At 37.1% G+C, this 15,199-nt stretch overlaps 1 protein-coding gene and 1 long non-coding RNA gene across 18 annotated transcripts in view; one reads left to right on the top strand and one right to left on the bottom strand.

Annotated features, from left to right (window-relative positions):
• The window catches only part of C2CD6 (C2 calcium dependent domain containing 6), a 127,210-nt gene that overhangs the window by 69,644 nt on the left and 42,367 nt on the right, over positions 1 to 15,199 (top strand). For all 17 annotated transcript variants that reach the window (XR_004812403.2, XR_003134281.3, XR_003134280.3 and 14 more), the window contains one exon: positions 7,926 to 7,984. Coding sequence is in view for 14 of the 17 variants with exons in the window: in XM_025441610.3 (XP_025297395.3) it covers positions 7,926 to 7,984 (59 nt within the window). In the remaining 3 variants the exon portion in view is untranslated. The remainder of the gene's footprint in view (positions 1 to 7,925; positions 7,985 to 15,199) is intronic.
• Positions 1 to 15,199, bottom strand: part of LOC112656352 (uncharacterized) — a 41,670-nt gene that overhangs the window by 23,511 nt on the left and 2,960 nt on the right. The window lies entirely within an intron of this gene.

Raw genomic sequence — 15,199 nt, 5'->3', positions numbered from 1 at the left:
GATGGCAGCATAGTGGGAGTATCCTAGGCTTGTCTCAATCCTTGAACACAGCCAGATACCTACCAAATCATTCTGAATAACCAAGAGATCTACCTGAGGATGGACAGAACAAACTGCATAACTAGAGGGAGAGAAGAGGCCACATTGAGGAAGATGGGAAGTATGAAGACATAGTTTGGGGGAGAAATGGATCATAGGTGCTGTGGAGGGGAGTAAGCCCTGGTCAAGAAGAAAGGAGAGAGGGAGAGGAACATACTTTTTTAAAAAGATTTATTTATTTATTCATGAGAGACACAGAGAGAAAGAGACACAGGCAGAGGGAAAAGCAGGCTCCTCACAGGGAGCCTGATATGGAACTCGATCCCTGGACTGGAAGCATGCCCTGAGCCAAAGGCAGACGCTCAACAGCTGAGCCACCAAGGCATCCCAGGAGCATACTTCCCTAAAGCCATAGGCCGGGAAAATGAAAGGGGCAGATTTTTGTGTTTTTGCAACCAGCAGGCCTCAAAAACTAAAGTTTTAAAGGTCCATGGGCTTGGCTAGGATAGAGACCTAAAGGTGCTACCCTGTTCCTGGAGAGAATACTAAGGCACACAGGGAGAGACTATTCACTCTACTTAGAGTGCTCCTGTAAGAGGTAGCATGCGCAGAGTTGCCTCTCTGGGAACAAAAGAACTGGTGGGCACCTTTCCTTCCCCCATCCCTCAGCATAGGTGCAGAGACACCTGCTGAGGACAGTGAACTTGGAACACTGCCTATTTAGCCTGCTTCCTCCAAATCCCATGCCCCTGAACTCTGGTGTGACTGCCCTTCTTGGTCAAACTTACATTGGTTCCCGTACAGTGAGACCAGTGCAAGTCCCCATCACGTCAGGGCTCTAAAATTTGCAGTTTTAAAGGTCAGCAGGCTTGGCTGGGATAGAGCCCAAAGTGGAATCAGGCAGGCAGGCAACCCAGAGACAAATAACATGAAAACAGCGATCTGAAAAATGCCTGGGTTAAACAAGGGGAAATTATTCACTCTTCTGAGAGTACTTCCCTGAGAGCAGCAAGCACAGAATCCCAACTCTGGGGACAAAGGAGCTGGTTGGTGTCATTTCCCTCCCCCACCTCCCAGCAGGAACAAACTTCAATGAATATCACAGTGCCAATCCCAGCTGCCTAACCTGCTTACACCAAGTCCCATCCCCACCCCCCTGCACTCTGCTGGTGCTGCTTTTCTTGGGTAAGTGTGCCTAAAGACCAGCACAGCAGGCCCCTTCCTCAGAAGATCAGCAGAAACCCCCACATGCACCATGTCTACCAACTGAAGAGTTCTACAAGGCTTCAGTTCTAGTGGAAGTGCCATCAGGTCTCATTTAACAAGCATATCAGAATATCCCTAGTTAAAACTCGCCAAACTCTGTCCAACATCTGAACATCCCCCTACTGCAAGCAAGGAGAACCTCTGCAAATGATTGACCTGTGCAACAGAGCAGCCAAAAACAGCAGCAAAGTGCACACAGCATACACCAGAGACACTCCCTGAAGTGCCAGGCTCTGCACATAATATGACCTCTTCTTCATAAAGCCATTACTCTAAGGAGCAGGAAACATAACTGGCTTTTCTAACCCAGTGAGGAAGACAGAGACCTAGACAAAATGCCAAATGGAGGAATTCATCTCAAAAGAAAGAACAAGAAAAGGTCATGGCCAGAGATCTAATAGAAACAGATGTAAGTTATATGTCTGATGGGGAATTTACAGCAACAGTTATAAGGATACTTGCTAGACTTGAGAAAAGCATGGAAGACATCAGGGAGACCCTTACCTCAGAGATAAAAGAATTAAAAAACACTTAGAAATGAAAAATGCAATAACTGAAATTTGAAAGGTTAAGTGTAATGACCACAAGAATGAAAGAAGCAGAGAAATGAATGAGTGATATAGAAGGTAGAATAATGGAAAATAATGAAGCTGAACAAAAAAGAGAATGAATTATGGATCATGAGAGTAGACTTAGGGAACTCAGTGACTCTTTCAAATATAGTAATGTTTGTATTATAGGAGTCCCAGAAGAAGAGAGAAAAAGAGGGAAAAGGTTTATTTGAGGAAATAAGAGTTGAAAACTTCCCGAAGCTGTGGAAGGAAAAAGACACCTAAATCCAGGAGGCACAGAGAACTCCCATAAAAACCAACAAAAGCAGGCCAACACCAAGACATACTGTAGTTAAATTTGCAAAGTATAGTGATAAAAAAAAATCCTAAAATCAGCAAGAAAAAAGAGGTCTCTAACTTATAAGGGAAGACCCATAAGGCTAGCTGCAGATCTCTCCACAGAAATTGGCAAGCTTGAAGAGAGTGGCATGATATACTTAAAGTGCTAAAAGGAAAAAATCTGCAGCCAAGAATACTCTATCCAGCAAGGCTACCATTCAGAATAGAAGGAGAGAGAGTTTCCCAGATAAACAAAAACTAAAGGAGTTCATGACCACTAAACCAGCCCTGCAAGAAATATTAAAGGGGACTCTTTGGGAAGGAAAGACCAAGAGTAATAAAGACTAGAAAGGAACAGAGAAAATCACCAGCAACAATAACAAAACAGGTAATAAAATGACACTAAATACATATCTATCAATAATTACCCTGAATACAAATAGACAAAATGCTCCAATCAAAAGACATAGGGTGTCAGAATGGATAAAAAATAAAACAAAAAACTGGGCCCGTCTATTTGCTGCCTACAGGAGACTCATTTTAGACCTAAAGACACCTGCATATTGAAAGTGAGGGAATGGAGAAACATTTATCATACAAATAGATGTCAAAAGAAAGCCAGAGTAGCAATATTTATATCAGACAAACTGAATTTTAAACCAAAGACTGTACAAGAAATAAAGCACACTATATCATAATAAAGGGGACTGTACAACAAGAAGATCTAACAATTGTAAGTATTTATGCCCCCAACATGGGAGCACTCAAGTATATAAAACAATAATAAACTTTAATAAAGGAACTCATTGATAATTATACAGTACTAGTAAGGGACTTTAACACCTGACTTACATCAATGGACAGATAATCTAAGCAAGGAAACAATGGCTTTGAATGACACTTGGGACCAGATGGACTTAGATGATATATTCAGAACATTTCATCCTAAAGCAGCAGAGATATACATTCTTTTCACGTGCACATGGGATGTGCACTCAACAAATACGGTAAGTTTGAGATCATACTATGCATATTTTCTGAACACAATGCTATGAAACTTGAAGTCAACCACAAGAAAAAATTTGGAATGACCACAAATACATGGAGGTTAAACAACATGCTACTAAAGAATTAGTGGATCAACCAGGATAAATCAAAGAAGAAATAAAAAAAATATGTGGAAACAAAATAAAATGGAAACACAATGATCCCAAACCTTTGAGGTGTAGCAAAAGTGGTCATAGCAAGAAGTATATACCCTAAATGCCTACCTCAAGAAGCAAGAAAAATTTCGAATAAACAACCTAACCTTACACCTAAAGGAGCTAGAAAAAGCCTAGAGATAGCAGAAGAAGAGAAATAGTAAAGATTAGAGGAGAAATAATTGATACAGAATCTAAAAAAACCCGTAGAACAGATCAATGAAACCAAGAGCTGGTTCTTTGAAAAAAAAAAAATGAATAAAATAGATAAACTCCCTAGCCAGACTTATCAAAAAGAAAAGAGAAACAACCCGAATAAAATCACAAACAAGAGAGGAGAAACAGCAACTGACCCCACAGAAATACAATTATAAAAGTATATTATGAAAATTATATGCCAACAAACTGAACAATCTGAAAGAAATGGATAAATTCCTAGAAACATATAAACTACCATAACTGAAACAAGGAGACAGAAAACTTCAACAGACTGATAACTAGCAATGAAATTGAATCAGCAATCAATCTCCCAACAAACGAAAAGTCCAGGGCCAGATGGCTTCCCAGGAAAATTCTATCAAACATTTAAAGAAGAGTTAATATCTATTCTCAAAATATTAGAAAAGATAGAAATGGAAGGAACACTCCCAAACTCATTCTATGAGTCCAGCACTACTCTGATTCCAAAACCAAAGACTCCACTAAAAAAAAGAGAACTAAAAAAAGAGAACCTCATGAACATGGATGCAAATATTCTCAACAAATACTAGTAAATCAAATCCGACAGTACATTAAAAGAATCATTCACCACAATCATTGGGATTTATTCCTGGGCTGCAAGTGGCTTAGTAGTCACAAACCAATCAATGTGATACACCACACCAATAAATGAAAGGATAAGAAACATATGATCCTCTCAATATATGTAGAAAAACATACACAATCCAATCATAATAAAAATCCTCACTAAAGCAGGTTTAGAGGGAACATACCTCAACATAATAAGGCCATATACAAAACACCTGCAGCTCATATCCTCATCAATGAAGAAAAACAGAGATTTTCCTCTGTGATCAGAAACAAGATAGGGATATTGACTTTCACCACTTACATTCATCACAGTACTGGAAGTCCTAACCATAGCAATCAGACAAGAGAACAGAAATGAAAGGCATCCAAACCAGCAAGGAAGAAGTAAAACCATCATGATTTGCAGATGATATGATAGCCTGTATAGAAAACTGGAAAGACCACCAAAAAATTGCTAGAACTGATATGTGAATTCAGTAAAGTTCTAGGATACAAAATCAGTGTATAGAAATCTGTTGCATTGCTATACACCAATAATGAAGCAGCAGAAAGAGAAGTCAAGGAATCAATCCTGTTTACAATTACACCAAAAGCCATAAGATACCTAGGAATAAACCTAACCAAAGAGGTAAAAGATCTATTTTCTGAAAACTGTAAAACACTGATGAAAGAAATTGACAATGACACAAATAAATGGAAAGGCATTCCATGCTTATGGATTGGAAGAACAAAAATCGTTAAAAATATCTATAGTATCCAAAGCAATTTACACATATAATGATAGGGAACAAAATACCACCACCATTTTTCACAGAGCTAGAACAAACAATCCTCAAATTTGTATGGAACCACAAAAGATCCCCAAATAACCAAAGTAATCTTGAAAAATAAAAGCAAAGCTGGAGGCATCATAATTCCAGACGTCAAGCTGTATTACAAAGCTATAATAATCAAGACAGTATACTGGCAAAAAACAAAACAAACAAACAAAAAAAAAAAACCCAGACACATACACCAATAGAACAGAATAGAAAACCCAGAAATGAGCCCACAAATATATGTTCAATTAACCTTCAACGAAGCAGGAAAGAACATCCAATGGAGAAAAGATAATCTCTTCAACAAATAGTGTTGTGAAACTGGACAGCCATGCAAAAGATTGGAACTGGACCACTTTCTTAACACCGTACACAAAAATAAATTCAAAATGGCTGAAAGACCCAAATGTAAGACATGAAGCCATTAAAATTCTAGAGGAGAGCACAGGAAGTAACTTCTTTGACATCAGCCATACCAACTTCTTACTAGGTATGTCTCCTGAGGCAAAGGAAACAAAAGCAGAAAATAAACTTTTGGGACTTCATCAATTAAAAAGCTGTGCACGAAGGAAATAATAAAACTAAAAGGCAACCTATGGAATGGGAGAAGATATTTGCAAATAACGTATCTGATAAAGGGTTAATATCCAAAATATATAATTTATACAATTCAACACCAGAATGGCTAAATGAACAACACAAGAAACAATAGGTGTTCATAAAGATGCGGAGAATGGAGAACCCTCTTACACTATTGGTGGGAATGCAAACTCGTGCTGCCACTCTGGAAAACAGTATGGAGGTTCCTCAGAAAGTTAAAAGTAGAGCTACCGTATGTCCCAGCAATTTCACTACTAGGTATTTACCCAAAGAATGCAAAAATACTGATTCCAAGAGACACATAGCAGCATTACCAACAATAGCCAAATTATGGAAAACCCAAATGTCCATCAACAGGTATATGGAAAAAGAAGACATGGTACTTGTATATACAATGGAATAATACATAGTCTTAAAAAAGAATGAGATCTTGCCATTTGCGCTGACATGGATGAAGCTAGAGAGTATTATGCTAGCGAAATAAGTCAGCCAGAGAAAGTCTGTTTTGTTTCTTAAATCCCACATATGAGACATATTTGGTGAAAATATGGGGGGGGGGGAAGAGAGGCAAACCAGGAAACAGACTCTTAACCATAGGAAACAAACAGAGTTACTGGAGGGGTGGTAGAGGGGGATGGGTTAAATGGGTGATGGGTTAAGGAAGACACTAGTAGTGATGAGCACTGGGTATTGTATGTAAGTGATGAATCACTAAATTCTATGCCTGAAACTAATATTACAGTGTATGTTAACTAACAAGAATTTATTTATTTATTTATTTATTTATTTTTAAATGATTTTATTTATTTATTCATAGAGACACAGAGAGAGAGAGAGAGAGAGAGAGAGGCAGAGGCACAGGCAGAGGGAGAAGCAAGCTCCATGCAGGGAGCCTGATGTGGGACTCGATCCAGGGTCCCCAGGATCAAACCCCGGGCTGCAGGCGGCGCTAAACTGCTGCGCCACTGGGGCTGCCCCACTGCGCCACCGGGGCTGCCCACTAACAAGAATTTAAAAAAAGCTTGAAAAATTTTTAAAAATTAAAATCAAATATAGGTTAGTTTTGCTTTTATAAAAATATATGCATACATTATATAAGTGTAAAGCAGTGCATTTAGACTTTATTCACTTTTTTAATTCCTTGATTTATTACCTATAAACAAATTAGAGGAATATGGTTAGCCCCACTACTTTAGAGCTGCTTTTTGAGATACCTGTCACTCCTATACATAAATATATATTTTTTCCATTTATATATATGTATATATTTAATATACATAAGTTATTTAATACATATTAAATATAAATAACATATATATTAAATATATATATTTGCAAACATATTTCAGTCTAACACCATAAATCATTGAAGGCCATAGTTGTTCCATTCCATACTTGATAAATTCTTTTAGTTTATTTCTTAAGATTCCTTTCTAGGGTCATGAATTCTTGAGGAAATATAGAATTATCCATGGAAGTTTTCTAGAATGTAGATTGTCTACACAGCTTTATAGAGGTGGGTATGAATAGCAGATGTGTGATGGAAGTTTACCCAAATGACTGCTAGAGAACAGACAAAAATGAGGCTCCAAGAAGGATGAGTAATAGCAATTTTTTAAACATCCAGTCAAGCACAGATTTGATTAATGTGCATAAAATTTAACAGCCACAAAAACATTCAGAACCACCTGGAGTGCAATGATGAGTTGTTTTTTGGTTTTTGGTTTTTAATTTATTTTTTGAATCAGCATTAAGAACCAGAAAAGTAGTACTCCATATAAACATTTACTATCATTTGACTAAAAGACAATCTTTTATGTACATAAAAACCTAGCTCATGATGACATTTCATTTTAATCACTTAACATACACTCTTTAACAATACTATTGAAAATAGCAATTGAACTTACTAAGTGACAGACCCAAGGGTACAATGTATCAGGAATCAGAGCAAAGGGAGTAGTAGTGATAGTAACAAGAACAGAACTTCCATTCATTTTGTGCTTGGTATGTTCCAGACACAGTGTTACATACATTAGCCCTTTAAATCACACAGCCCTATGACACAGGATCTTTATGCTTTGACAGATGAGGAAACTGAGATGGAGCCAAGATAACTTGTCCAAAGTTAGATGGTTAGTTGCAGAGACTGTTTGAGTCCAAGCAGTCTGGCTCCAGAGCGTGTACTCTTAATTGCTATGCTGCACCATTATTAGTTACAGATAAGCCAGTAGAACATGTTTGTCAAATACCACAAGTGCCAACTTATTTATATAATCATTTTTTTCATTCTTTTTCAGATAGGGTAATGCAAAGTCAGTTTTGTGGACAAAAAAATACAAATAAAAAAGGAAAATCAGTAAGTAGATTGGTATATCCTTTAAAACCATTATTAATATTTTACATTGTTTTGAATTAATATTTACTGACTTCTTTCATCAAGAAAGCATGTTATTATGAATTTATTTAAATAAAATTTATTATATATTTTATCATAGTTTATCATAAATTTATGTTATTATAAAGCAACATAAATATAACATTAACTTTAACAGGCTAAACTTTTGAATTCTTTACTTCTGCCTTCCCCCATATAGCTATTGTTTAATAGGCAACACACAAGAGCACTAGGAAAGCATAGACTACCTCTACCCATCTATTTTGATATGAACAGTTTTAAAGAATCTGTTCTCCTCATCTCATTTCTCCATTAATACTTGAAATTAATTATACTGGATTCCATTTTTGCATCTTGGAAATTTTCAGTTGTTTAAGATTCAACTGTCTAAATGCCATGATGACTAACAGCAGTAAGTATTTCAGAAATGGGACAAGGGTTGTGTGGCTTGGGATGATCAGGCAAGAAAGAAATATTGACTTGGAAGATGAGAAAGAAAAATTTGGTCTACTTCATATTTTGCACCCAGTAGATAAGAACCATCTCTCAAAAGAGGGAAAATATATGTGCTTTTCTTTGTAATTTTTAATGACTAAGTGGCTCCTTAATCTAAGACATTAGAACCCCATACTAATACTCTTTTAGATAGTAGAATTTCATATATGAATATCTTGAACTCCATGCAAAAAGGTTTAGTTACTTTAAAGGCAACAATTCCAACTGGCCAGGGCATTACTGATTCTAATATTTAATACCGTTGTTCCAGTAAGCTATCAAAATATCCTGGATATTTTAATGTTTTGGAATTGAAATTATTTCCATACTGATCCATGCATCTAAAAATAGCACAAAATCCCATCTGATTACTGGCTTCATATTGGTAACAATTACATTGGTAATAATGTAACAATTGTTACAGAAGAACAAGATTTTGAGTCAGAAGACTTGCATTCTGGCAGCAGTCTTTTCATTACTAGCTGAAGGTTAAAGAGGATTAGTTTATGAAACATTTATTGAATACCTACAAGATAGCAGGCACCATGCTAATCAATAATTATATAGATGGGCAACATATTAGGCTTTTTATGTGCAGTATTTCATTTAATCCTCATAACAAAATAAGCAATGTTATTGTTTATATTTTGCAGATGAGGAAACTGAAGCTCAATGAGGTTAGATAAACTGTTTAAGATCACATAGTAAGGGAGTTGGGATTTGACTCTAGAGTATATATGATGAAGCACCTTCTCCTCTTCCCAATACTTTGAGATGGCAAAAATATATTAGTGAATGTAGCTGATAGAAAAATAAACAGAGAGTTATAATAAAGTATACTAGATGAACACATAGGATGCCTTGGGAATATTCTGTGAAGAATGTACTTAACAGGGACGTAGGGCAGGAAAGGGAAGGTAGACATGGGGAATGAAAGGCCTTTTTAACCAAAAGTGGTGATTCAGTGAGAAAATATATGTAGAACATTGTGTTGGTTGAATTGAACTGAACCCTCATAGCAGTAGTATTACCAGGTCCATTTAAACAATTCATGTTTTAATAAGATCAATGAACTAGAGAAATAGAGATTTTTTGTGTCTACCTAACTCAAAATATTTTGATGAAGATAAATTTTATCAGAAATTTACAGCTGTAAGTGTCTCCAGGGGACTCACTTAGAGACTCTTAAGCAAAGTGGAAACCATCTCCTAAATGCCAGTGTAGTGAGATCTTTAATCATAGTTGTCCATCTTTTCTACCTGAATGTAAGCATATTTAGAGCTGAGAGTTTCTGTGTCTTGTATTCCTTTCTTCTGGAATAGTGTCTGAAACCTAGGCACTTGACGAATACTTTCTGAATGAGTACTTATTATGTGCCAGGAACTGTGGATACAGAAATGAACAGAATATAGCTCTTGATTTCAAAGGCCTTATAGTGAGGTAGTGGGAAAGACTTACTTGGTTACTTGGAGTAAACCACAATATTACAGTAATATAATCGTTCTAAGTGAGATAAATTTACAAAGTACAGTAGGCAGTAGGCATAGGCAAAGTAGCACTGACAGTTAAAGGAGAGTTGACAACTAGCTTCAGATTGAGCTTGGCTACATATTAACTGTGACACTTTAGGTAATTTAGCATATTACAACCAAAGAAATAGCCTATCCTTTGTAGCTGATTATTTAGCCATAGCTTTTACTACATTGGATGAAGTGTTTATCTTACTTACCTTTCTATCTTCTGGCACCTGGCACAGTAATACAAAGTTGTCACCCAATAGATGTTATATTTGTCTATTTGCCATGTAAGTTTTGGCTTTTTGCTGTTATCACTAATAGTTTTTTTCTACTAATGCTCTGGGACATCCCCTAATGGTGTTGGTAGTGTATTAGGCAAATGATCACAAGTATACTCTATATTTTTTTACTCCCAACTATACTACACTCCTTACCCCCTCTAGATCACTTGCAGCAAAGGTCAAAGGCCACCTGTAAATGTGAGGAACTGTCTGCCACAAATTCCCAAGGATCTAGATTGGAGGCAGTCAAGGTCCATGTGGAAAGAGAATACTCAGCTAAAACCCTGCAATTTCTTTTTAGAAACATGTACAAAAACATACACACAATATTTATATATTTTGTATATAAAAGTTCACCACTTTGAAATACACGCAGAAAGAAAGATAAATAAGGGATAAAGGAAAAAGAATTATCATGACATTAAGAAGAGGCATGGTGGCTAATAAGAGGAGAAAGGACAGCCTTCCTATATATCAATAAAGTAGGAATCAAGATGAGCTCTCCCTCTAATTCCTAGGGTAAGGACATCTCAAATTATCTTTACTAATCTATAACCTGATAATACTACTGTTTAGGGTAAAAAAATTACTATAAAAACATTGAACAATTAAATAGCATTGCTAAAAGAAACTACAAATATTCAAAATGAAAAATTATATTAAAATGAAGAAATTTCAGTTTTACCAATATGGAATAGCCCCATTCCTCCTAGATCCTTTCCATCACAACTAAATGTACATATAACAAACAAGCATAGGAAATCTCTGAAACATGGAAATAAGAAGGTAGGCTGCCTAGGGATCTCAGGACATGGTATGAGTTTTCTAAGTTTCCTTGTTGGCTCCCATATATCTGAACAGGATGCTGCTGAAGCCTTCAACTAGAGTTGCAATAGGCACAGACAATAAAGCTCCAAGGAAAGCCTATTCCGCGTAGCCAAGGAACTCAGAAAAGGGTAGGCTAAGAGCAGAAAATTGTTTGGGTGATGCTTGTCCTATTGCAGCCAAACTCCAATGGAAAAATCACACTCCTCTCCCCATACATGGTTTCAGCAGGTATAAAGCAGGAAGTTGATCTTCCTTCTCATACCCCACCCATACACCTGGGAGGTCAGTAGTGCACTGTGATTTCCCCATTAGGTGGCAGTAGGACTGAGCCATCTCCACCCAGCGAACAAGGCAATGCTACAATTTTCCTGATAGATACCGTTGGTGGGGCTAAGCTGGAAGCTGATCTTTTCATCCCTGCCTGGTGAAAGTAGGGAAAACTCTGCTTCTCCCACCAGGGTAGTCTCAGTTGGGTCTAGTAGCCAGCTGAGTCTCCATTTCCATTAGTAGCAACAAAATATGATGGGTAATTGAGTCCCAGTTAGCAGTAGTCTTTAATTTTCCTCCTTTGTCAGTGGGATCCAGTGGGGAATTGAGCCTCCATCCCTGCTTGACATCAATGAGGCAAAACCAAGCAATGGGGGAGGCAGGCTGCTTGGCACTCTGATTTTCTCTCTCTAATCCTTGATGTCATTGAGCCTAGGGGAGAGATGATATTACATCCATACTTGGATGCAGAATGTAGTTCAAGTGGCTGCCCCACTGTCACTGAGAAGGTGTTATCAGGACCAAGGAGGATGCTTAATGCTCATCCCATTTGTCTGCAGCAAGGCAGTATGAGTCATTGCCCCACTTTTGCTGGAGTGGTGTCAGGGGAGCCTACTGTGAAGCTGAACATCCACATTCACCTGGCTGGCCCCATGCTACATCTCAACGGGGTAACTGTTTACTTTAAAAAAAATTTTTTTTTTTTTTAAGAATCCAGGGTCCATCGTATAAGATCCTGCATATCCAGGATATGCTTGGAAATCACTTGCCATACCAAGAACCGGGAATATCACAACATAAATGAGAAAAGACAATCAAAAGATGCCAACACCAAGATGAATCAGATGTTGAAATAGCCTAACAAGGATTTTAAGCAACCACCATAAAAATGCTTCATCAAGCAATCAGAAATTCTCTTGAAAAAAATAAAAATTATCAGCAGAAGACACAGAAATTGCAAAAAAACAAAAAAAACCAAACCAATGGAAATTATAGAACTGAAAAATACAATAACCAAAATGAAAATCTCACTGATTGGGCTTAATAGTAGAATGGAGATGACAGGATAGAAGCAGTGAGCTTAGGGAAATATCAATAGAATTTATACCATCTGAACAACAGAAAGAAAGCAGACTGAAAAAAATTGTTTCAGCTAAAGAGTTAACATGTACTGAACTTCCAGAAGGAGTAGAGAGGGAGGGAGAGGGAAGAGAGGGATTGAAGAAGAGGAAGAGGGAGGAAGAGGAAGAAGAAGAGAGGGAGGAGGAGGAGAATATAAAGAAAAGGAAATGAAAGACCAAGTATTTAAAGAAATAATGGCTGAAAATTTCCCAAATCTATAGGAAGACATAAACTTACAGATTCAAGAAGCTGAGCAAATCTCAGAGTATAAATCCAAAGAAATCTACCAGGTCACATCATCATTACACATTTGAAAACTATAGGAAAAACTTGAAAGCAGCCAGAGATAATGCATTACCTATAGGAGAATACCTATTTGAATGACTGATTTTCTCATCTAAAATCATGGAGGCCAGAGAATGTGGCACATCATTTTTTCAAGTACTGAAATATAAGAACTGGCCAATATGAATTCTATATCCGGCAAAAGTTTCCTTCAGGAGTTAAAGGAAAAATAAAGACATTCTCAGATAAAGGAAAACTAAGAGAATTTGTTGGTAGCAAACAGATTCTTAATGAATGGCTAAAGGAAAGGCTCTAAAAAAATATGATGAGAAGGTTTGGAAATTCAGAAAGAAAAGAGCATGAGAATGGGCAAATATTACAGGCTCTCCTACTTCTCATGAGTTTTAAAATAATATGTGATGGTTAAAGCAAAGATTATAACACTATCTACTGTGATGTACATTGTAAGTAGAGGAAATACTTAAGACAATTACATTTTAAAAGTGAAGGGCCCTAGGGATGCCTAGGTGGTGTAGAGTGGGTTAAGTGACTCTTGGTTTGACTCAGGTCATTATCTCAGGGTCGTGAAATCAAACCCCATGTTGGGCTCTGCAAAAAGCACTACTCTATTTGGGACTGACTGTCTTCTCTCCCTGCCCCTCCCTGCCAATCTCTCTCTCTCTCTCTCTGTGTCTAAAATAAATAAATACATCTTTTTTAAAAAGTGAAGGCGGGGAATCCCTGGGTGGCACAGCGGTTTAGTGCCTGCCTTTGGCCAAGGGCGCAATCCTGGAGACCTGGGATTGAATCCCACGTTGGGCGCCTGGTGCATGGAGCCTGCTTCTCCCTCTGCCTATGTCTCTGCCTCTCTCTCTCTCTCTCTCTCTGTGTGACTATCATAAATAAATAAAAATTAAATTAAAAAAAATTAAAAAAAATAAAAATAAAAAAGTGAAGGGGCCTAAATAAAAGATTTCTATACTTCATTTGAAGAGAGAAAATATCAATTACCATAGATTGTGATGTTACATAAATGTAATACATAGCACAATCACTAAGAAAACTTAAAAGCAACATACTAAAAAAAAACCAGTATAAATAAATCAATGTCAGATTTTAAGAAATATCAACCCACAAAAAAATAAGAGAAACAGAGGAATGAGAAATAGAGGAAACAAACAGAAAACAAATAAAATGACAGACTTAAGCCCCAATATGTCAATAATTACTTTAAATGTAAGGGGTCTAAATATACCATTTTAAAGACAGATTTGGCAAGGTGAATAAAAAATATCCAACAATATGCTATTTACAAGAATAAGTTCAAAAGAGTGGGAAAACATATGACATGCAAATATTAATCATAGAAAGCAGCAATGGCTATATTAATATCAGATAAACTAGATAGACTTCAGTACAAGAAAATTACTAGAGACAAAGAAGGATGTTATATACCAATAAAAGTATCAATCCAGGGATCCCTGGGTGGCGCAGTGGTTTAGCGCCTGCCTTTGGCCCAGGGCGCGATCCTGGAGACCCGGGATTGAATCCCACGTCAGGCTCCCGGTGCATGGAGCCTGCTTCTCCCTCTGCCTGTGTCTCTGCCTCTCTCTCTCTCTCTCTCTCTGTGACTATCATAAATAAATAAAAATTAAAAAAAAATTAAAAAAAAAAAAGTATCAATCCACCAGGAAGACATAATAATCCTAAATTAACAGTCTGAAAATACATGAGGCAAAATCTGATAGGGCTTAAAGAGGAAATAAAATCCACAGTTAATTGGGGATGTTAACAGTCCATTCTCAGTAATTTATAGAACTACTAGATGGAAAATCAGCAAGAATGTAGACCTAACAACACAATCAGCCAACAGGATATGGCACTCTACCCAACTTGTTTTCAAGTGTCCATGGATTATTTAGAGCTTATGGACCACATCATAGATCATAAAACCAAGTTCAGCAAATTTAAAATAATTAAAATCACAAGGAGTTGTGTTCTCTGACCATAATAGAATATAGAGGGCTCAAGGGATTTGGAGGCTGATCAGGGAAAAATATTTGACCTTAAGCTGGCTGTAGCCTGGCACAAGCCTTATTTGAATAACACTGTAATATGTTTGCATGTGAGGAGAGTCCCTCACAGCATGAGACCACCTGGAGGCTATAGCACAGAGATTACCACTCAAAAGGGAAGGATGGAAAGGAAATTCATTGTGGACAAGTTTTTAGAAAGGGGGTTACAGGTCTAGGTGATTTCACTCAACAGCTCAGCAGGGAGTCTCTGGGTCAGAGAAATCCAAAAGGCAACAGGGACTCAAGATCTTTATATCCCCAAGGTTTATCTTATCTATGGATAACGTATGTTGGGCACAATTTCAT

The sequence above is a fragment of the Canis lupus genome, chromosome 37 (assembly GCF_003254725.2).
Source record: "Canis lupus dingo isolate Sandy chromosome 37, ASM325472v2, whole genome shotgun sequence".
NCBI classification, from domain to species: domain Eukaryota; kingdom Metazoa; phylum Chordata; class Mammalia; order Carnivora; family Canidae; genus Canis; species Canis lupus.
This window is presented reverse-complemented; position numbering and strand designations above follow the sequence as displayed.